The sequence below is a fragment of the Netta rufina genome (genome assembly GCF_964035555.1).
Source record: "Netta rufina genome assembly, chromosome: 12".
Classification (NCBI taxonomy): domain Eukaryota; kingdom Metazoa; phylum Chordata; class Aves; order Anseriformes; family Anatidae; genus Netta; species Netta rufina.
In genome coordinates, this window is record NC_140135.1 from 3,864,511 (window position 1) to 3,889,196 (window position 24,686).

The following is a 24,686-nucleotide window of genomic DNA, read 5'->3' on the forward strand; positions in this document are numbered from 1 at the left end:
GTTGAAATATAAACTCAAACCATAGATAGGAAGACAGCTTAACTGCAATAAAGTAACTTGAGATAAGAGCTACCGCTATTCTGACTTTACCTTAAAAAATAAATAAATAAATACATATATAATGTATTCCCAGAATTGTTTAACTACCTTCTGTAATTGTTCCTGCTCCACATGTTTCTGTTAATCCATAGCCTTGACCAACAGGACAGCAAAAACAGATGTTCATGAATCTTTGTGTTTGAGGCGAAAGTGGTGCTCCCCCAGAAAGCATCATGCGGACATTCCCTCCTAGTAGTGCCTTGACTTTCTTAAACAACAGCCTTGAAGGGAAGGAAAAAGTATTTAAGGATCATTCATTCACATCACTTTTATAAAAGAAATAAGAGACAATATTTCTTCCTACCTGAAACACCTTAAAAATAACTTAATCATTCATGGACATTAGTGGACAGCAGGGGTAATCAAAAACCTTACCTCCTGTGTAACACTTGAAGATGGCAGAATTCCTATACGCTACCCAAATAGACATTAGATTCTATCAATTAAAAAAAAGGAAATCCAATGAATGGATTTACCTAGTCACCTGTTCTGAACATTAGTCCTTCTGAGGCTGGAGAGCAGCCCTGCAGAAAGGACCCTGGGCATTCTGAATGCGAGGCCTCAGCGTGCCCTGGCAGCCATGGGGGCCACCCCTACCTGGAGTGCCTCAAGCACGGCCTGGCTAGCTGGGCGAGGGCAGGGATCATCTGGGGCAGCCTCACCTCCAGCACCGTGTGCACGTTTGGGCAATGCAACATCAGAAGGAAATAAAGCTATTAGACGGCATCTAAAGGAGGGCTAGGATAGGGTCTGATTCCTGTGTGGAGCCAAGGGTTGGACTTGATGATCCCCGTGGGTCCCTTCCAACCCAGGATATTCTGTGATTGCCAGTAAATGTCTCCTCCCTGTCTCCTGTAAGAACCTGAATTATTTCAGTTTAGTTATTAGATCATATTTGCATGTTGCAATAGAATTCTTACATCAGATAGTTCAGATGATTATTCTTTTAGACTGTTAACGAGTCACAATGAAAAAAGTACGGTTTGACCATGATCGATACTTACATGTTGCACAGAGGTGCATCATATCCCCTTTTGATTTGTTCTAATTTGTAGTCATAGCCTATCTTGAACAGAGTTCTCTGAATGTAGTTCATCTCTTGAACTTTGCTCATAACATTTTTATAAATTCGGTCCATTATTTCCTACAGTGTTCAAAAGAGCAAGGAAGATTACCACATAGACTACTATTTGCAATTTTCATGCCACAAATAATAATTAAAAAAAAAACGCAATTACTCTTCATTTTAAACAGGTAGTACAGCAAGAATGAAAATACCTGCATCATTGTTTAAGCAGTGCTTAACTCTAATGCTTCTAATGTGTGATCAGTCAGTCAATTTATAGACCACTGGCTTGGAGCTGTTTGAAATGGGTGGGATGAAGTGTCGAAAACGCAGTACAAAAAGCAGTGACTTATCCTCACTTTTCTCCACTTGCTTAGATCTCCTCAAAACAGTATCACTTAAGAGGAAGAACCCTCACGCTGTAGTTTATAGCTTATTTTAGCAAACTTGCCTTGAATGAGGTATACATATAAGTTAAGGGCAAGTGAGTGAGTAGCCACTGTGGATCTTCAGACATACTGCAGTAATTCATAGTTCCTTTTCTGCAAACTGCTTTCTAAACCTCGGATTTCATTTAAAATACTTCCCACCCCTTGTTCTAAAGATGTCTTCTCTGTCACCCCAGCAACATATCTTGGGTAATGTCATAATGTAAACAATGAAACAGCAAGTTTTACCAAGAACACCTTAATCTGTACCCAAAGCATGACAAACTGATTTACAAAACCTTGACTTCAAGTTTAGCTAAATCTCTCTGCTTAAGCTTTGTATATGCCATGGAAGATGAATCATGCCTAGGAGTCCTGAAGCTGTGCTTTATTCATGGCAACTGGTAAGCACAAGGGAATGAAGTAAGAAATTTCATTTCATCACTTCCTTTTCCAAGAGAATTTCCAAAAGCCAGATAGGTATCTTAAATTCATTACCAGAATTCATGGCAACTTTTTGGAAATACTGCAATGGCGTGACAAGGTATGCAGCATCATAAAGGCCAGAACAACCAACTAACAGCTATTGCAACATTCTGACTCAATTCAATACTTAGGAATATTTGTGCCTCTGGATTCTGTTATAATTTTCTTTTTTGTTCCTTATGCATTCTAATTACTGGTGATGTTATCATATTCTGATGATAAAAACAAGACAATACAGCTGGGAATCAAAATATTTCTCAGGCAATGTTAGTTGTGTTCCTACTAGGACTTTCTGAAGGGGTTTCCTCTCTACTATGGATTGTTGGAGTCTAGATCCTTTATGATAGTAAGTCTCTGGAATCAAGACATTTAGGCAGGGTTCAGCACTATCACTGTTAGCATTTCACAGGTCTGCAGTTAATTCACACGAACTTGTCTGCATGTTTATTTTGTTTGTTTTTCTGGCCCATACACTTTTTTACATTCCTTCCAAAAAGGGATTATGTTTATATTTTAAATTTACACTTTTTACTAGCAGTCTAACAGTTCAGTTTTCCCTAAGAAATAAATTTAAATGGCTATTTTACAAAATAGTTGAGGCTCTAAGTGATTCATTTTCACTCCGTGAATTACTAAGAAAAAGATGTAACCTATGTATATTATTAATATTTTAAAAATAGCAAGTTAGTAATTGATTCTAAAACTTTTGGCTACTCACAAAAGACTCTGCAGAACAACCAAATCCATGATCAATCAAAACTCCATGTTCCTAACTAAGACCAAATCCTCCTCCCCCAACCCCACCTGCCAGTGCGGCAGAAGCTAATGCTACTGGCTTTCTGAGCTACAGCTGTGATATAACCATAAAAGAGGGAAATGTGTCTTCAGGGCACACATGGAAGCTTTTTGCAGCAGAAAGAAGAAAATATTTGTGGGGTGTATTTTTTTTGTTTGTTTGGTTGGTTGGTTGGTTGGTTGTGTTTTTTTTTGATAGCACCAAGACCTTTGGGAATAGAGAAGCTTGGTCACCTAAAGGCTGCAGAAACAACAGTTGCAGTCTCTGGATCATTTTTTTCTTATATGAGGAGACCAAACAGGGGCCTGCTTACACTGAGAACAGCATGAGACTTTGCTTGCAGGCAAAGCAGCTAAAAGCAAGCACCCTGACAGCTGCAACAGCAGAGCTTAACTTGCCAAGTTGTGTATCTCTGCCAAAAGCTGGTCTGTTTAAAGACTCAATCTTTGACAAATCCATGCTGCTCTCTCCTTGTGCAAAAGGAACTTTCAGACTGGGAATGCCAAAGACCTTCTGTGGCCTGTTGTTGCTTCAATAAGCCCAGTAAAACATCACTTGAAAAACTACTAAAAAAACATTTCCAGTTTTGGATCAAAAAAGGTCTTGGCCTAAACATAGGTATATTCTTGTGCTCGTCTGCAGTTCTCCAACTCAGGCAACGCCAACTGGGATTTCTATATTCTACTTCCTTGCGTTACACACACAAAAAAGGAAAAAAACCTTGGTAGACAGGCATGCTAACATGAACAAGGCAGAAGGCACCATTTTTGCTAAACATACATGCGTCTGCATACTTACAGGCACAGCTGCCATCAGTGTAGGCTTAAGTACAGTACAGTCTCCTTTGCTTCCTTTCTTAATTTTACTTGACTGTAATAAGGAGAAAATGTTAATTTATGAAGCTGAAAACCAGGCAGCTCTTCAAAGAAAGACAAAAACGGAGGGAGACACGGTAACGTAATTTGTTTATATCTCTTCCCCTTTCACTCCATGTAACATTTCCTGCTTAAAATGTATATTGTTTTCCATCATGATTGGAAAAAGTACTGATTAACAGCGATTTCAACCAAAATATCAAATGTTTTACAAGTCCAACTGGGTAAAGCAAGTCCACCCTGTATAACTTTTTCTTCTGTTTCCTCCCTCTTGTTCTTGCACTCTCCTCCATTTAACTCCAGGAGTGTTTTGTGGTGTGGTGTGCTATTGTTGTTGGTTTGTGTGTTGATTTTTTTGGTTGGTTGGTTTTTGTCTAAAACAGTCTCTATATGAGCAAAATGTGCGGAAGCTTTATTTTCTAGCTTAATTTGCTCTTATTTATCTTAATTGGTAAATGGAATAAGGCAAAAAGCTAAATAGAAGAGATGATAATGGGGTAAAAAACTGATAAGACTGAAAACTGAAAATCACTTTAAGCAGCCTTATGTTCAGTTAGTATATTAATAGCCGTTCATATCCTGATATTCCAATAGATAATGCTACATTTATTAGGCTTTTAGGTTTCTTAAGTATCAAAAAAGCAAAAGTTTAAATAAACGTTTATATGGTGTGACATGCAACTGTAGTTCTATCAGGAATGTTAATTTGCATCATTTTCTGAAAAAAAAAAAAAAAATCGGAAGTATACCGTATACATCAACATTTCTTTACTGGAAGAGAACAGCTAATCAAGAAGGATGTAGACTGTGAAAGCTTAACTTTGCTTTTGCCTTTTCCCCTCCTCACCTGATCCGATAGTGTAAGTGGAGAGGAATATCCAATCCTGCAGCCGTAAGTGATGCAAGAAATTTCTGCTGTCAATTCCAATACATGGGCCAGGGGCAAATAACCAATGTAAGTATCCTTCGGTCTAGTAAAGGAAAGGATTATCTAATTAACAGTGATGCACAAATGGACTGAAAATACTGCGTAATTGTTTTATGCCGTATTTAGGTTTGTTTTGTTGTTTTTTTAAACTTGGATCACAAGTGAGGCTTTTTCTTCTGTATGCAAGAAAGGTGTGATTTTAAAACAGTTTAACAACTAAATTGGTAAAATCCTACCTTAGTGAAATCAGTATGGATTACAGGGTCTGCCTTGTTTTCTAGGAAACTCAAAGTTTCCTTAGTGCTGCTCCATTGCCATTTCTCCTTGTGGGAGGTTTCATTCCCAGTACCAAATCAAGAATGAAATCAGTATTTTAAAAGAATCACCAATGATTTACAGATCCTTATGTCATAGCATCTCCTTCTAAAATAAATTAGTGAAGAGCTGATCACTGACTTACAGAGGCTTATTTCAGGAAATGCAGAGATTTCTCAGGAAGAACCTTAGAGCTGTTACTTTACAGAAGCTTTCAGCATCAGGTCAGAAGTGTTTTTGTATCTTACCAGGAAAGGAGTTTAACATAGGTTATTTTAGCTATTAAATTCTTTGTGAATGCAATAACAAAGACATCCACATTCATGAAGAATTTCTTCAAAATATTAATGATTTTTTTTTTTTGCAATTGGCTATACTATAATCAAAGCAATTTATTATTTCTGTCCTCATTTCAGTGGAATATACTTGAGCAGATTCTGCAGTATGTGTATTATCCATCCAGCAGTGGACTCTCTAAATAAATGGAAGTGGCAGGCTTTGGCATACTTCCTGAAGTGATTCTAGCTGCCTGAAAACATCTAGCAAAAAAAGTTTCCTGAGTTTGACTAAATGAGGAATTTCTTTATCTGATGATGTCTTTTAATGCATAAAAAAGTGCAAAATCCATCACACACCTGTAGCTAAAGGTGAGAGGAAAACAAAAAGGTAGAGTAGAAAAAGCATGTGGGACAAGATATAGAAGATCAGAGTAGGTTCACAAATACAAGACCTACTTCATATAAATTAAAGATTAGTGGGCTCACAGTGAAATCAAGGAGCTTGCTACCATCTGGTGCCAGCAACAGGCTTTCTATAAATGTAGGCACTTTTGGAGGTTCTGTTTTACCTCTGCACACACACATGACACCCAAGTGTTTCTTACCCCAGCCCAGGTATTCTCTCGCATTGTCCCGTCATTCCAGCTATCAAGTTTTTGTGCTGCATCATCACTCCTTTAGGTCTCCCCGTAGAGCCACTGGTGTACATTACTAAAGCCAAGTCTGTAGGAACAGGTCTGCTTGGCGGAATGCTTGCTGCAAAATGCAAAAGAAAAACTGCATTAATACTTTCTAAATTTTTATTTCTGTAATTAACCAGTGGGAAAATTCCGGTAGTCAACCAGTGTGAAACAGATACTTCAGGAATGGCAAGCGCGATGTACTGCTAAGTTGTCAGTCATGGTTGCAGAAGGGAGCGATGAAGAGAGTTGTGGTCTCCTTTTAAGAAGATGTGAGGGAAGGCAGATTTCCAAAGCAGTAACCAGTACTGGGGCATCTACACAATCTGGGTGGCACTTTTACCATTACGTTTTATAGCTGTCTGCAATTTTCATAGAAAAAGCCTGCTGAAGATCAAGTAAGTCTGTCAAAGGCAGTGAAGGGGAGAAATATTGGTGAGAAACAACAGATTGAAAACAGACAAAAAGCCGTAAGTCAGCTTTTCTGTCAGTCACTCTTCCGAAGCCAGGGTTATGGAGCTGAGAAGACTATTTTACTGCTTTTCCACTAACAAGCAGCTTAAACTTAAAACAGTTGGCTTTTGATTTTTGTTTTAATCCCTTGGCGCTTATTCTTAGGATGAAAGTCACTTCATCAGGCTTTCATGGCTTTCAGAGCTAGAGAGGCACCAGAAGTGTCTGCAAGGGAAGCAGAGGGTTTTTTCAAAACAACTACAACAAAACAAAACGGTTGGTCTGTATCAGGACTTTAAGCTGATCAAAGATAAGCAGTTGTAATGAATGTGTACTTCTCTGCAAAAAACTCCTTTGCCAGTTTATCTCCTCTTTTTCAGGAGACAGAAAATCTGGCTAAGTGCAGACCACAGAGTTAAGGAAAAGAGACGAGGTTGGACTTTTTCCTTCCTTAAACACAATGTTAGGGTTGCTCCTGGCTGCCCAGCGTAGCAAGGGTTATGTAACGGTTGTTTCTCTCGTTCAAGGTGCTTCCCAGGCACAGATAAGTTCCGAAAAAAGACATGTCTAAGCCAATAAGCAAAAAATCCACAAGTGCTTTCTCCTCTTAGGACAAATAGTGAAAAATAAGATGAATAAAAGGTAGGAGTAGCAGAAAATAAAACACTGCACCATATTCTACTTCACTTCCTAAAACAAAGGCAGTCTTAGAGTTGGTTATTCTGGCTGTATTTTAGAAAGTTTTACCCTGAAATACCTGAAACCTGAACAAAGGTACAGGACACTAAATAGGGATCAAACAAATTATCCACTTATTTAAAAGAAGCTAGAGGATGAACTGGTGATCTACCACTTCCTTCCTGTTAGAGACCTGCATGTTTGTTTTTACTGCTACCCAGCCCTCTTAGACTACATCTGATTTCACTGTTAACATTGCTCAATCAGTTCTCTGAAGTGCTTCACTTACAGTTTTCTGGTTTGGCTCCCAGCTCTTCCACTGTCTGCATACTATGAATCTCCACATTTTCGGGGTATTCAGATTTGTTGATGGTTTTATTGTCCACATAAATTATATGTTTAAGACAGGAGACTTGTGGCAATGCAGCCTACAGGACAGAAAGGAAACCGTTAGCATTGACTGTGCTGTAAAATGACTGTTGGATTGCTTGTAAGCAGGTAAAGCTGGTGCCAAATTACCTTAAGTTTGCTCTCAAGAAGTTCTGCACTAGTGATCAGATACGATGCTCCGCATTCATTGAGACCATAGGTTACTGCCTCTTCACCGAGGGTGGCATACAACGTAACAACTGTTACATGGAAGGGAGAGAGAACAAAAGAAAAGTTAAAATAATACAAAACACAAAAGCTCATGCTTTATAGCTCACTGCAGTGCATTACTGGGGGCAGGGGGCTGAGAGGTAGGGGCAATGAGCTCAACAGGGAATTTTCCAATTAGGAAACCAAACAGCTTTTAATTTTCCCACATGAGGATGTTATGCTACAAGTGATCTCCAGAATGAGGAGGACAGTTATGTGGAACAGAGACCAACTGAAACTCAACAAAAATGCAGTTGCACTGTAAGCAACTGAGAACGTGTTCTTCCTCTGAGCTCTCTGCAACCAGACCGCAGGGGGAGAGGTGTCCTGCGGTGTTCAGCATCACTACCACTGGTTAGAGCTGTGCACTCCTACAAGCAGCTCTTCCAGCTGCAGTGCCAGCTTATGGAGCCACTGTGTCAGCTACTTCACTTGTTTCCATGAAATTATTGATGGGGGCAAGGCAGAAAATCAGGTTAAGGAATCAGAATGGCATTCGTGGTGCTAGATTATTTTTAACCCCAATCAGTCACAGAAATGACATCAAGTGTCGCACAAGCACTGAGGAGTTCACCTTTTCTACCGAGAAAAGTACTTTCCTTTAATATTGTGCTACTGTCTCAAATTTAACCTCCAAGAAACATTAAAGGAGGTTAATGTTCCTGTGAAGTAGGGATCATATAGAAAGGACAAAAAGAGAGAAATGTTACATTACTCTCTAGGAATCTTTGCTACTTCACCAAGAAGTTTGTATGCCTCAGGTTAGTTTATACATTTGACTGCTTAAATAAATAAAAAAAGCATATACATCATGGTAATGAACTTGAGCAACTTAAAAGTGTTACCAAAAAACCCTCAGACTAGCATATAATTTTGATTACTGTTCTTCTCTCTTCCAATAGCCATTTCATCTGTCAGATGTGGAAGTCAGATTACAGACAGGAAATGCTATAAACATTCCATGGTGGTTGCATTTCCCCCAGACCAAGTCTTCAGAATATTTTATAAAACCTGAGTAGTATCTGTACCTTTCCATTATTCTAATACCTTAAATATTGCTACAATAGAATCAGGAAGAATAATCTCATAAGTATGAGCAAGTAAATTCTCTGCTATGCATAGAATAGGCTGCAAACCTACAAATATCAGACTACATGCGGAGCAAGTCTATTAAATTCTCATACCATTAGTGACAGGATTGGAACATTCAAAATTCTTAACAGCAAAGCTGTGCTGCAGAGTGGTTCTAAAATATACTCAAAGCAAACAAGTTCAGCACTCACGAGGAAAGTTATACTTGAAGCAGGCTAGAGCTGCAACCATCCATTCTGCTCGGGTCTCACAGAATATGACAACAGTACTCTTCGGGGTTAGTCCCAGGGCAGTCAGTCCACTCCCCAAGCGACTCACTTTCTGATTTACTTCTTCGTAGGACAGCCATCTGTAATTTCCTAAGATTAACTGGGGCAGGGAACAAAAGAAAACACACCTGTGATTACAAGAAGCTGTTGGTACAGCACTACCTGCTTACTTGAGTTGGTGCCTAACACCACAAGTGCTTTCACTTTGCTTGAAGCAGAATAAATAGTGCATCAGGTAGCGTGTTATTCTTTAACTACTGGATATTTTATATTATAAAGAGAAGACTAAGGAAGACCGCTAATGAGGCCTCTGCTGGTGAAGCAAGATGCAAAGCAGCTTAAAACCAAATCAGAATTAAGTACAAAATTGTAAGCTTTACCTTTTTGAACACTTTTCCATTTGGTTGCATTTCATTTTCTTCACTCAGTATTTCTCTGGTCCCAAGACAGTCCTTTTTCCCAAACTTTGCTAAAGCATGGTCAAACAGCTTGTCCAATGTGTCTGCTCCAGGAATGTTTATGTTTGCTAGTGAGTCAAGGTGAGTGACAGAACGGTAGGGGCTTCCAGGTTTGTCCGAGATGGGTTTAGCTTTTAAACGCTTTGCCATAGCCTTTTTCTTCTTTGCGTTGGTAAGAAAATACCATGGAATAAATACAAGCATACTGTACACAGATATTAACAAGTACACAGGCAGCAAAAGAATGGTGCATACTTCTAGCCTAAGTTTCATTGCAGGTATTTAAAAAAGAAAATCTCTTATTGTGTTCTGAAGCAGGCAAGAGCAAAAGCAGCAGTGCAGTATGGCGTAGGAAGAAGCAACGATAAGTGAAGCTTAGGTAGCTCTGTTTCAAGGCAGCTGCTAAAATTTTAGTAACCTTTGAGAGCCAACAGTGGACACCTGTGGGTGAAGACCAGAGCCAAGCAGAGAGCAGGAAGAAAAAAAAAAAAAAGAATTAAATTAGTAATATTACAGTCAGTCCATAGTTTTAATTCTTTAAGATTTCACCTCAAATGCATCAAGACCAAGGAGACTGAATTAACCGATTTAACAGACTGCATGATACAGCAGCGTACTGCTCTGAAGATTAAAGAGGATGAATGTTTTCCATACTTGTTTGTTGCATCCACAAATATTTACTTTTCGAAGACTTTTCCCCAGTATCTCTGTTGGAATAATTCAGGGCTGTAGAGATAAAGTCTGTCCTCTCACATCATAATATTGTGTTTAAGCTACTTGTGCAATGCTACAGTTGCATAATTATCAGAAAGGTCAACAGTTGTTTTCCCCCTAAATATTTGTATTACAATGGAATGACACAGTAGGTTTCCTTACTGCCTTTCAGAATGTTGTATCAATTTATATTTAGACTAAAATATATCTGGATATAGAGTCTTGAAAAACCCACATGTAAGCTAAAGAATATTCCAAAATTGCTTTATTAACTTTGCCACAACAACTGTATTTTTGATTTACTAATTTTTGTCTATGATTGTCAGATTCTTGGAAAGGGATCAATGACATAGATTCTCCTCTCCCTGGCCTCTCTTCCCCCTCCTTAAAAAAGAAACCAAAAAAAACAGCAACTGTTTCAGTATTTCTGAACTCCAGGTATGGAAAATGCAATCCAATTTAAAATAAAGCATAATTTAGCAAGATTTTGTCAGAATGTCAGAAATCTGTCTTCATTAAGGAGAACTGGGCCTGAATAAAGACTGAAATAGGAGAAAAACAAAACCATTGCAACAAACCACAGTCACGGCTAGCCCACTTCCCTGTAACTAGTCTCTACTGGCACATAAAAGACAGAGGTGCTTATCTTCATCTGGACGGCATGCAAACACAGCATGCAAACACGCCAACAATGCACACGACAGGAAAAATAGCAGGCAAAGGTGCACTAGCAAAAGAGCAGGAGCTCAGACACAGGGAAGTAAATACTGACTAGCTTATAGCAAAGCCCAGTCTTTCACAGACAAATTCTGGTAAATGGAATGGATGAGAACAGGGAAATTTTCAGGGCTCCATCAGGAATTAAAAGAATGTAGGCACACCTCAAAATGTACCTTTATTAATGTACTTGCCACCTCAGGTGAGGGAGGCTACAATTAACATTTCAGGTTAAACAAGACAGCTGCTATTAACAGCACAACAGAAATGTATTAATAGCTTGTTGGAGTTTTTAATAAGAATTCCATTGTCTGCAGTTGCGCTGTAGCCAATATCATCACAATTTGACGTAATATAAGATTAAGAGATCTTCAGATACTTGAAGTAACATCATCACCATGTTGTTATATTTTTAATAAAACTTGTAATCTCAAGTTGCTACTGAATGATAGTGTGAAGTATGAAACTAAGCTCAGACTTGTTCAGAAGAAAAGAGTGCATACTTTCTTAAAAAAAAGAAAATTCTACATTCTTTTCAAAGCTTACATGCTTAGTCTGCCTTAGTTAACCTCTTCATCATCAACTACTCATCAAACAGTCAAACCTCAGCAGAAGGCATATCATTTTACTTTCCCAAGCTCCAGTTCTCTAAAATGAAGGTCACCGGTTTATATTACAAATCTTATGTGGTATTTTCATTCCAGTTAATTCAGTGATCCAAGGGAAGCACTTGAGCTTGTATTTAAAACAAAAGCCAGCCATAGTGCTAAAACTAACACAGAAACCTCATCAGAATGTTCTAAATACTGCCTGAAATCATAAAATTATGATAAAAGGGTCTTAACGGGGGAGGTTTGTTTTGTCCTAAAACTGGTACCCTGTTGAAATTGCTTTTAGCATTTGAGTGAAGTGCACGTACAAGCACGCTTTGTTTGTACACTTGCAGCCAGTTATGTTAAAGTTCACATAAGCAAATGTTAAAGGTTGCATTTCATTCATCTTGAAATTTCAGATTAGTTTGAAATACTTTAAAAAGTGTTTATAAACAGGGAGCTCAGCTAATCTGTACACATTTGTGGCAATTTAAAGTGCTTATATTTTGACATAAATAAGCTGGAATTCTTAACAGAAATTGCTGGAAAAACTTGCTAAGACCCAAGAAGAAACACTTGACCTTTTTCTTTGAACATCCAGAAAAAGACACATACACGCACATACACACATTTACACACACATGTATACTTACAAGCTATCTGACAGTGATGGCCGGGTTTTATTCAGTGTCAATTAGACCTCTATTAAAACAGAAAAGAAAAATGTATTAGAGATTGGGTATTTTTTGCCCTGCAGAAAGGATGTTATGCAGGAAAGCATTATTTCCACTTCCAATCTCTCCTCTAACGCTCCTGAAGACGACTAGCCTTTGACGTTACACTGTCCTACACTCATGCCCAATAAATATTTATCATACTTTAAATATAATGCATAACAAGCTGACATAATGAACTTGCAGATGTACCTAGACAACAATTCCATTTGGTTAGAAGCCAAACTTAGCTATTCAAATTATACTTTATGCCTTCACTGTCTTTAAGTTTAATTAGTCTTTGAGAGAAAGGGACAATGAGAGATGCAATGTTCATATCAACGCACAATCAAGGAGAGCTGTGAGGCAAGCCGAATGCATGCTGCCACCAAAGTAACGGTTCTCAGTAAACTTTGCTCCCAAATGAAAGTGTAGTCACACAAAAAATGGCATGCACTCATAGCAGCTGTTATGTAACATGAGAATATTTAGAATGTGTAATATTCTATACTGACTTACAAAATTTATTATTTCCTTTAATTGTGCAATTGAAGTGGAATATTTGGAAGCTTATCTATCTATTTTGGAAACAGCAGAGCTTCCAGTTCCTGATGTAGGAGACGCATGTTCCCAGCAATAAGCGTGCGTCAGGCATGACTAAGAAAGCCTAAGATAACAAAACAAATCAAAACCAGACGTAGTTTCTCTTCTAGATAGCTGTGTTTTCAGCATTTCCAAAGCATTCTCCTCAAGTGAGTAGGCTTCTTCTATCAATTTTGAAATGGCAATTCTGCAGACTGAAGTTCATTTGTCATTTGCAATGGTATGTTACAGCGTACATTTCAGCAACCTCATTCATGAGGTAAGCTGTCCCTTATTAGTAGTACATGCTGGGGGGTTACAGAAATTCTAGAGTTCACGTTTGCTACAGGGAACAAGTAACCGATGTGATTGCTCATACAAGCAGCAGTACTGTATTTTATGCCACAGATGGAAGAGATATTCTTTGGGTGTAATGTGACTTCGATATTTTCACTTAAAAGCTTCCGACAGATAATATGCAACCCTTTACTCTTGTCTGGGAGTCAGGGCTGTGGAACAAAGCTTGAAATCAAAGGACAGGCACTTTTCATAACTTTTCATTAATTTAACTGAGAAGGAACAAGTAACAGCTATGCTATTTATACATATACACATATAAACAAAAAAATATCTTTTAAGTAGCCATACAAGCTTATAGGACTAAGTAAGAGCGCAGGTGTGTGTAGGGAACAAGGAGAGGGGTTTATACGCCTGGAGGTGACTGTTCATAGAGGAAATGCCTTTGTCTTCTTTCCATTCAAGTATTCAGACAGCACAGAAACAACATACCCAGCTTTTGCACATACAACTACCATTTCTAAGTGTAACTCAAAACCTAAAGTGTCTGTGCCTAGAAATCTTATCCTATGCAGTTTAATTCTACTAAAGCAGCAATTATTATCTTCACTAGGAAAGGCTTTAATTAGCCAAACCTGAAACACTGTAAAGGCTTAGTACTGAAAGTACATGAATGACAGTGTTTACTGTTCTTCCTCTTGTGTTCAGAAGCTTGACAGGGATCCAAATTGCTATATCATCTCATCATTAGATGAAAACAAACTTCTGATCCATTTGAAACATTCATTGCAACTTCTTAAATGTATTTTCGTTATGTTAAGAAAGTCTTCTAGTAAGAGTGATAACATTAGACAGGAAAAGGAGAGTATTTTAGATTAAAAAAATCAGCAAAGTAAGAAGCTTGTTTAATTTAAAAGCAACACTGGAGGAAATCCTGGTTCTCCTATGACTGAGCTCTTTCCAACTTCAAATGGAGACACATTTCTGGCTTTAACGTAATTATTTAAGGTTGACTCCTTTCAGGAAGTACTGAAATCTTCCAAAACAATCCAGTATGAATAAGTAACAACTGTTCACATTTCTCTAGCATTGGGGCAGATTGAAACATTTTGGAAAGCACAATACACATGCATAATTTATAAGTGGAAAAATAAATACATTGGGAATTAATTAAAGTCTGGTTTTGGAAGGGAATTTAATCAATATCTACTAGTCTTGAATTTGTTCCTGTACTGGATGGAACTCAAAGCTTAGTATTTAAAAAGGAAAGTACAGAAAGCCTGAGAAATACTATGTTGTCAAAAAGAAGCAGCAAGCTTAAACATGATAAACAAAAAAGCGCGTACTACCAGGCTCTTTACAAATTTTGATTTTCCAAATTCATACCTGTCACACGGAAGAATGAAAGAATATTTCTATGTAAGAGTTAGAATAATATTGTGACTAATTACAACTCTTTTGGGGTTAGAAAGACTGAAAGAATAAAAGCTAAGGGAGATGATTGAGTGTTTAGATCATATTTTTTATATATAAAAACAAACTGCCAATATCAATGCAAGTTACTCATGGTAGAAAAAAAAAGTACACAAGGTTCAATTTTTGTTCCTTTCTCACTGGCAGATTTCTAAACATTTTCCTCTTACACAATTTTGTACGTCAAGAGGCAATGAAAAGCTCCAGAGTAATGCCTACAAGTTTCAGAAATACTTCTGTGCTCTGTAAATGCAGTAGTGGCTCCAAATCTTAAGAGTTTTCAAGAGCTCTTGTTGTGTCTGTAGTGTAAATAGTATCACCTATGTCTGAACAAAGAGGGAGGGGGGAAGTCAGATAGAGCAGATCTGACAGGAGTCTGGAGAACCTTCTTAAATATAGATTCTATACGAAACAGCAAAACCACAAGTAGTATTAGGAAGTCTTGCGTCTCTTACTGCTGAGTGATAAAATGTTAATGCAATGATTTTACTTCGTTGCTAAATGAAAATCACCTTTTTGTTTTCAAGAAAAAAGTAAATCATTGCTGTTTTATGGCCTCAGAACATATATGCAGTTAATGTCAATTAGAAAAATGAAAATAAATCAGTTTGTAAGTGTCAAATGTCATAAATCTGTTGCTGCAACTTCCAGCACAACTGTAACAGAAAGCAGACCAGCCACTCTTACCCTGTATTTCCTAATTACCTAGCAGGCTGGTGTGAAACTGTCTCTTCTAAGGGTAGCATAAGGGCAAGCAAACATTTAGTGAGAAGATATGGCCTGTTTGTGTGCCCCAAAGGCAAAAAACATGGAAGGCCAAGGCAAGAATCCACAGGTGAGAACTATCCACCGAGAACCCACTGACCCAGGGAAGTATTTCCTCCCGGCCCACCTCTTGTTACTTTTCCTCATTAAGCTCTGTGCAGAAGGCGCACGGCGAGTACCTTCGGCTCATTCACTCCAGCACTTCCTCCCTTACCAGCCTGTGCTGGTTGTGCTGTAACCTGATCACAAACCTTGGCTGGACAAGGTCACAAGCCGATCCAATTTATACTCCAGTCTGTGCATGCTAGCACTCAATTTAACTAACAGCAAGCTCAGCTGTTAAAACGTAGTTTTTGTGGTAAAGGAAGTGAAAGGCAGCCTTTTGTCTCACTGGCATTTTTGTTAAAGGAAATGAACACAGTCATTTTTGCTGGCTTGAATACACAGTATTTCAGAAGAGGATGGAAAACACTCAACTGAAAAATACTGATTTTGCCTCAAGACTCCTCCAAGAGCTACAAAATACTCTGTCTACAGGGTACAAAAATTAAGAAGGAAAACATACAGAAATAAAGATGTATTTCAGCCTGATTTAAACATCTCAACATAAAACCCAAACTCATCAGGCATTATGAGTGTTACTCTTGCTCCTGTGGTTCAGCAGCAAAGCTATGCATTTGTAGTGTTTCACCCAACTTTTATTCATAAGCACATGAAAAGGCAAGCAGTATGACCAAGGACAAATTTCAGAGGATTGTGGCCATGCAAGTTCAGCAAAGCCTACTTTAACAGTTGATTAAGAATTGTTATTACACCAGGGAAGAAGATTAACGTATAGACTGCCTACTTCTGAGTCTGTTTTTAAAAAAACATTTTGCAATGGAGAACTTGCGACTTCAATGGCTCTGACGATCCAACTAGTGAGATTTAAGTTATCATCTTTTCATTTCCTGCTTTTTTCTCAATAGCAAGCTGCTTTGCAGAAGTACAGAGGTAGAGGACTCCTAAAATTGTTGAATTATGTGGTCTAGAAGATCAAATAAGTTTGAGACCTACAAATACAGAAGCCCTATTTTCTGCGTCTTCCATAAGTTTTCTTGCCTGAGTCTTAAGGCAAAAAATGTACCGTCCTTGAGAAATTCTATACCCCAGGTCCCCCAAGAATCTCCTAAAACAATTTATATTAAAACTGGACTTATGCATTACAAAAAAATTGGTCCATATCTTGGACTTCTTGTGCAGTCTCTAGCAGAATATGTAACTACAAGGAAATTCTTAAAGCTAATTTTTATAACCAGTGTATGTTTGGAACTTTTATAAGGGTGATTCTGACTTGAAAATGTGATCGAAGATACTGGCTGCAGGCCGAAGAGAGACACTTCAGCTAGAAAAGGGAGAAATAAAACAATGCAAAAGCACAAGTGAGACTCCACACTGAACTCGATGACATTCACGCTGTGTTTTTTCTGTATGGAACACGGACATCTAAAGACTGGCATGCTGTTCTGTGCTATTTCACGTCAAGCTGGTTTACTTCGCATTGGAAGGGACAAGCAACACTCACACAAGTTACTTCTTCCTGGTAACTTCTTAAACTCTGCCCTGAGTTCACCTCACTCAGCAGTCAATGAATAGTTTAGATTTTGCTTTGCTTTCCTAATCACAACACTCCCAACAAAGTGAGAATTTAATCAAAGCCATTCTTTTTTTAATACAGAAAAGTTAAGAACTCAGTTTTCCCTGCATTTTCAGGGAACATTAGATGTAAATAACGTCTGGTGCTTTACAATCTTCAAAGTCAGATGGAAATAATGTGGTGGTGGGGGGGGTGCTGCAGATACATAAGTTACATTTGTAATTTCTAACTACTCTTTTGCTTCTAGTTGCCAACTGCTTTCCTGGGTCTATTAAACATTCATTTTTATCCATTTTTGAATTATCGTCAGTATTAGGAAGATATCCATGGACACTGCGTGCTCATGTCCCCTCAAGATGTTACCCTGTGCTTACAGTAATTATTTCAACAACATCCTTCCACAATGTAAGGCAATTAGGACAACTGGTGCATTGTGTTTTGCAAGTAAAAATGAAGGAATACAGCAAATAATCTTCCTGGATAAAAAAGCATTGTAATATTTATCTAGAGACAATGCATTTATATTTATCCTTTTTGGGTACAACTGTTTCACTGAATCCAGAAGTGTTAGCATTCAAGTTCAGAACGACCAAGTCATGGTATTAGGCCTGGACAAGAAATGTTAACGACATTTTACTCAACATGCCAAAAAAATAAAATAAAAAAATCATTGATACTGTCATAGCTACACAGGTTAAATACAAACACTTATTTGCTGACCTCATGTTTGGTATCTTACCAAACATCTGTACAGCCTGACCTGGAAGAAACTGCACATACTTTTGTGATGATACATCAGAAATACTTAAAACATAAAATAGCATTTACCAACACAAAATAAAACAGTAGCATGACTCCGTTACTATGTAAGAACAAAAGAGAAAGCAAACACAAAATCATTCTTTTTTCAATAGGATTCAGCTAATCAATCTGTTTGACCAAAGCTTAGTAACATGAACAGAGGAGAGCTGGACGTTAAAAACTACTTCCTATATTTATAAATTTCCTGAAATGTATCAGCATTGCTCTGTAATAACCTTTTTATGAATGGAGCAACTCAAACATTAAAATGCTAAAGTGCATGACCAGAAGCCCAGTCTGCCAGCCAAGCATGCAGCGTAATGGCAGATACCATCATAATCCCGTCTTAATGCTCCATTGAAGGATTCCAGCGAAAATAACTTCCTGCACTCCTCTCAGATCTGAACACAGCAATGTGCTCCAACAGCTTCTCCCTTTTACTGCAGTTACCCTGACAGATTATATTCTTCTTCTTCTTAAATATCTTACCAGGAGTGGGCAAATTAAGCCAGACTGAAGTTCCACGTACTATTCTGTATTAGTTCAGAAAAACAGAGGGTCTCTTCAGTTTTCATTTCAACAAAAAAATACTGCCACTAACTTTATATTTATCCTTCCTATCAAAGACTGCATTGTCTTTTATCTGTGGCATTAGCTTGCTTTCTTCCCTGACAGGGATCATAATTTAGGTAGTAAAATGAACTACATGCATACCAAAAAAAAAAAAAGAGGGGATGAAAAAAAAGAGAAGTAAATGTTCCTGTTAGTTCCTGTTCCTACTACATCAGTAGGCCTCTGCCTACAAAAAAGTGTGCTGCGGGTTGGGGAGGGAATTTTCTGACATCTGTATGGGGTTTTGAAAATTCTGTGGGTCTGTCAACAAGAGGAGCACCGGGGTTGGGCAATACACTTTCACTTTTCTCTATGGAGTTCACTATCCTAATGCGAATTCCTCCCTTTGCTGTGACTAAGCAAAAAGAATGAGGCTTTTTTAATTTGCAATTTTGAGAAATGTTCTCCACACAGATGTCCTGGTATACAGATGACTGGGTGTGCACTTAAAAACACAATTTTAAGAAAAGAGTCCCCACCCATGGGCATTTGAAATGGATACCCCTGAGATTTCAAGCGTGAGCCATCTCTGCTTTTTTATTGTCATCATGTAACTAGTTAAGCTGTGGAGGAAAATGGTTTAAGAGTCAATGAAAGTTAAGTGCATTGGAAGCAACCATATTTTAATCTTCTGCATAATCACCGTAATTTCCAGGGAAACAGCAACAATGTGTTTTGTCTGTTTAAGGAAGTGAATTTCCCTCTGGTCTTAATTTTAGCTAAGTTGGAGCATAATCCACTGCTTGGTACACAGTGAACCTATCCTATAAGCTATCTAGTCAAACGCACCTTATCTAGATACCTGTCATCTCTAGGTACACAGCTGGAATTCACAGATAAAGGTTCACCTAAGACAAGGCTTTAAACTGCAACTTTTTACTCACTTTACTCTAGATGTTTTGTTAGTGAACTTGCTTTTTGCTACTTTCATGTTGTGCTTAGTGATACATGGAGATCTTTAGGGTACAGCTATTTTAATAACATTATTTGGCAATTCAGGCATTAATTTTTATTCAGACGATCTGGGGGTATAGTCCATTGATGAGCTGTACACAGATAATAAATGCAGCGTATCGATTCATGCAGCGTGTACCAATTTAGTCAGGGAAGTTGGGGTTTTACCCGGCAGCAAGGGAAGTAACACTGGTCATGGCATTTTCTACCAGAGGAGACAGTGTTACTGACTTACTGTACTGGAACAGTTCTTTGAGTTTAGCTACACTTCAAAGAGGAAGAAAGATGAACAAAAACATTTCAGCACATTTTCTCTTACACAGAATGTGGAGGTTAAAGTTTTTAGATTTAACAGATTTGAATATTATTTTGCTCAATCTCCTGAGTGCTGTAATGCCACCAGCATGGGGAAGAAAATGCAGAAATACTTCAAACAACTGTTCACACCAAGACAGGAGATTAACATGGAGACTAGCACAATTCTTAGAGAAAGAAAGGTTAAAAAAAGAAGAAAAAAAGAGGAGAAAAAAAGACCTCTGAAACAACGTGGGGTTTTTGTTTTGTTTTTTGCTTTTTAAAAAAAGTGTACCGCACACATGCCAGTCACATTTATAGAAGTGCGTTGGCACTTTTTATTCACAGACACCAACATGCTTGTGTAACATGTACAATTTCAGAGGCAGACAGCTTTTGATATTCTTAGTCCAAAATATTCAAGGAGCTTCTGCAAAACAGCAGAGGACGTGTTTACAGGATTGGGTCATTCTCATGTGCTCAAAGCAGAGACAGCAGAGCAGGGCAGCTCTGCCAGCACGGCGTGTAGCCCTGTTACCACCTGGTTCTGCCTCCGCTGCCAGGTCCTACCCTGCGGCACCACCTGGGAGCACAGGGCATCTGCAGAGCTTCCTGAAAGGGCTTGTTCGAACCCTGCTAGCTCAGGCAACAAAAATCGGAGTGACTGCTTGCACAGACCACACAGCTACATCTCTAAACTTGATGGCATGGCTTGACATTTAGAGAACTGGATCGTTTTAGTAAGAATGAAGCACGAGTCACAGTAGCAATTGCAAAAGCAATAAACTGTACAGCACTAAATCAATCCGACGGTAAACCAGTCTTAGACCTGATTTTTAAAGGAAGGGAGAGGAATAAACTGACATTGTTAACCATTTCTTCAGCTTACTTATAGGAATGTTTTTGCTCTGAAAAAGGGAAAGAATAATCACAATAGCAAATTATGGTTAGCAACAAAAACCAGAATTTTATTTGCTAACAAATGCAGTGATACTCAAAAAGCTCATTTTGTTAGAAAATCTTTCCATCAACTTAGAAACAGAGGCCTCACTCCAAGTCTATCACTACTCAGACTGATCATAATAGTGATGCTAGGACAAAGTTCACTGTTGCAGAATTTTGGTAAGGATTATTTAAGTGCCCATTCCCCAGTTATCATCAATCTGATTGCTCACTAGTACCCAAAAAACAAGTCAGTCTTTACCTTTAATGCGATTGCAACTCAAATGTTTCTAGGTGAGAAGGCTGATAAGTTCACAAAAATCTAAAAAAGAAAAATAGTAAATAGTGAAAATTCTAGGCATCTCTTCGGTTATAAACATATCTAAACAGACCATTTGATCCAACATTTTTCTGGATTGGTGATGCAAGCTTTGTTGGCTGTTGTTGGTGCTATCACTTACACAACTGCAAAATCCTACTTGCTGTTAAGAACACGAGCAGACTGATCCTGCATGTTAAATCAGGGGATACCACTAGGAACTCCTTACGTTACCAGTCTGGAGTGCTGTATTTTCACCTAAATTCCGAGTGCCTTCAGATATTTCAAACATGCAACATGCTGCCAAACACTCTTCCTGACAAAAAGTTTCCAAATTTACTCTTGGTTGAAACCAGCATTATGATGTTGCACTGCTTTTAATAGCATCAACTTTAAAGCTTTGGTAGCCTGGTATTCAAAGTTTACTTTTCATGAACTTATGAAGTTAAATCTACAGAATACTATCCAAGTTACAGAAATATTTTTCATGTTCAGCTTTTTATCAGGAAGGTAAACTTATAAACTAATAGGTAATGTGTAATGAATGTATTGACTGCTTTATCTGTCTGAGGAACAGTCTCACAGAAGAATTACCTTAGATAAAGAGCCACCAGAAACACTCCCCCCCCTTTACATCTGCATCCAATGTCTCCAACAGAAACCCTAATTCAGAGAGGTAGGAAAGCAAGCATTAAAACTGTTGGGGTGGTGCTAAAATCTCACACTTTGGGTATAGAGTAGTATTAGCATACACACAAGCTATATCAGTATCTTCTTATCATGCACGTATTCCAGAAATTATGAACTACGTTTAATGAGGATTACTCTCCACACAACAGTAGTTTCAGTGGGTGTAGGTTATACATGTACCTGAATAACTGCTACATCTTTACAGTGTCAGACGGGGGGAGAGAGATGGTGAGACTGCTCACCGCCTGGTCGTTTTTATTGGGTGGTGTGACCTGAAAGGAACCTTACGCTTGTTTCCATGCATCACTGACCCTTCTGCGTACGTGACTACCATTCATCAAACCATCTATGAGCAATCAAACAACATGACCAGCCCACTGATAGAACAAGTTTTTGTCTTAATTTACACTAGACTAAAATTCCCGGACTGTCTAGCATGCTCTTTTTTTCAGTCCAGTTTTACATGACTGTAAGGTATTGTTCTTGAAAGGCTTGTAAGAAAAACATACTCAAAAGACCGAGCTTCAGTGAAATACTGAAATGCCTATGCAGCTTCTTTTACATGAACCAGAGCAAGGGGAATGTATAACCACAGACAGACTGAGTACTGACAATCCCACAATGTCCAGTAGTATACTCAGCCAAGCAGGATGCTTTTCACGGTTTTCTAAGGCATAACCTTGCTCCTATCCCAGTTTCACCAGTTTGACCCTGAGTTTTATTATGAATAGCAAGCTTAGTTTCCCCTTCTTCCTTCCTCTCTTCCCCATAGAGATACCCTTCATAATGAAAGTAGTTTTGACCACATTATTTAAACATGGTAGAGCTTGTAAAAATGCAAAACCATTTGCATGCTTATGAAATAAAGGGAGAATCTATTTTCATAATGAAAATTAAACACATACCAAGCTAACAAAGGCACAAAAACAAGCATCTTAAATTCAGTATTAAACTATACTGTGTAAATACGCAGTATGAATCAGTTGTACGTGCAGCTGCCTTCATGTACAGTAACGTGCAAAATGAGAAATTAATGGGCTACTGGGCCAGACAGACTGCTCCATCCTCACTTCCTACTAGAGGACCACAGGCACCGCAAACCAGGATCTCTTGCTCCCCCCCCGCCCCGTTACATTGCTTTGCTGTTATTTGGCATTACCAGTAGCAGCAGATTTTTGTCTCAACTCTTCTGAATGTAACATTCAAAGCTACGGAAACTAATGCTGTAAAACTACACTTAGCCTGTATAGTATTGCAATTCTTCTTCTTTGAAGATACACGTTTTTACTGTGAAAAAAGTGTCACATTAAGAATATAAAAGGGATTGAAGATTTTAATGCCATAAATAGTACTTAAAACACATTTTGAGTTATATGCAACTAGGGCAAATGATTTTCTTGGATTCACAATAACATGACTTCAGCATAATGGAAACTCAAACAGAGAAGTGACAGCAGTGCAAAAATCCTGCTGGTTCCCTATCAGAGTCTTTAGGTTTGGGTTCATGGCAGCTAACTCAGTCCAACTCTGGACTGCTGTGATCGCACAGACTGTTCCCTTGGGCTGCACATTCTGCAGCAAGGCACTTACACGAAGCTTTCAAGTCAAGCCAGGTACCCGAAGCAGCTCCCTATCCAGTCAGACAAGCGTGAGTGCAAGGGAGGAAGTGGCAACGTTGGTTTAGCTCAGCTGACACAGGATCACTTGCACCTTTACACCATAGCTTTGTAGCATCTTAAACAAGCACAAAATGGAGCTAAAGCAGCCTCTACCTACTTTTTGCTGTCCCATTCTGTCCCATCCCCTTGCACCAGGATCCAGAGGGAGTGCCGGCTGCAGCTCTTGCAAGCATACCATGCTTGTGGTAGTACGGCATTAGAAAAAAGCAACCAGATGCTGTAGGGTGATAACTAACCTACTTTAATTTATATTAAAAGCAACCCTCACCCTCCCCCCCAAAAAACACCCCCACAAAAAAAAAAGAGAGAACAAAACAAAACCACCAACAACCACTTGCAAGCACAGAAATGTCTTACTGAAAATTAATTACAGACTAATTTTGTATACTCCAAAATATGCATAATTTGTTATTTATTGAAGGTCGGAAGTTAGTAATTTTCCTAATCCAAAGCAGTCATACGGTGCAGGAAACAGGGAGCAGCTGAGTTGAGAGATTAAGCTATGAAAAGAATGCCCTCATTCATAAATTTGGGGGGATTTGCTGTTAACCAATACTCGAATCAACTTTCAGTGTGCAGTGAGATGGACAGTTTCTAGCTCCTCAAACCTACCCAGCATACTTGCAGTAGTGACATTTCATGGGCTGCTCAGCTCCTCTCGCTTCCAAGAGGAAACATGCTGAAAATGACTCACTGTGTGTTCTATCTGCCATGTACTTAGGTTAGCAGGATCTTCTCGACAAAATACTGCAGGTGTAATTACTGGAGAGGAGACAACAAAGTGCCTGACATTGCTTGGGCAATGTGAAACGTTTCCTTAAATGTGAGCACCCCCATCGATTCACTGGATTTTGCAGCAAGACACTTGCATGCTCTTACTGGCAATTACCACAGCACCTCCTCCTTGTACCCTTACCTCTGGCCTCGCTCAGCCCTACAAGCCCCACAGCACACTGATGGCAGCACTCAGTTAACTCAGAAAGACCCCTGCAGATTTCTGTACCACCTGCCACACACAGGTATAGCACTGTTAACCGCAACCCTGTGCAAAGTTAGACAGTGCTTTGTAGTACCTGCGTGTTTCTGTGGCCTAACCAGACAGTGAGGCCGCTGTGTATTCACCGAGCATGAGAAACTGCCAGTGCAGGGCCTTAGCGGATGAATGCTCCTCATCTGCAATCCAGTGCGTCTCTGTACGCCTTTCTCAGTAGGTTTCCTGGTTCAGTTAGTACGGGTGGCTCCTAGTGTACAGAAATGCACATAATGTGATTTATAAAATAGTAACCTACTTAAAACATCAAATCAGACTTGTGGCCAGATAAGCAATCATTACAGAAACACAGAAATAAATGATCTTTTATTTTA

The 24,686-nt window shown here is 38.6% G+C and overlaps 1 protein-coding gene across 7 annotated transcripts in view; it reads right to left on the minus strand.

The window, feature by feature from the left end:
• ACSL4 (acyl-CoA synthetase long chain family member 4) overlaps positions 1–24,686 on the minus strand; it is a 38,956-nt gene that overhangs the window by 6,093 nt on the left and 8,177 nt on the right. For 3 of the 7 annotated variants that reach the window (XM_084294218.1, XM_084294217.1, XM_084294219.1), the window contains exons 2-12: positions 20,896–20,955; positions 12,218–12,266; positions 9,463–9,702; positions 9,005–9,182; positions 7,602–7,711; positions 7,372–7,510; positions 5,877–6,027; positions 4,598–4,721; positions 3,674–3,745; positions 1,104–1,243; positions 148–320 (exon numbers count right to left, since the gene is read on the minus strand). In XM_084294218.1, coding sequence (XP_084150344.1) covers positions 148–320; positions 1,104–1,243; positions 3,674–3,745; positions 4,598–4,721; positions 5,877–6,027; positions 7,372–7,510; positions 7,602–7,711; positions 9,005–9,182; positions 9,463–9,690 — 1,315 coding nt within the window. In that variant the 5' untranslated portion in view covers positions 9,691–9,702; positions 12,218–12,266; positions 20,896–20,955. Of the gene's footprint in view, positions 1–147; positions 321–1,103; positions 1,244–3,673; positions 3,746–4,597; positions 4,722–5,876; positions 6,028–7,371; positions 7,511–7,601; positions 7,712–9,004; positions 9,183–9,462; positions 10,159–12,217; positions 12,267–20,895; positions 20,956–24,394; positions 24,414–24,686 lie in introns of those variants that run through there. The other 4 variants (XM_084294220.1, XM_084294221.1, XM_084294222.1 and 1 more) reach the window with 4 other exon arrangements.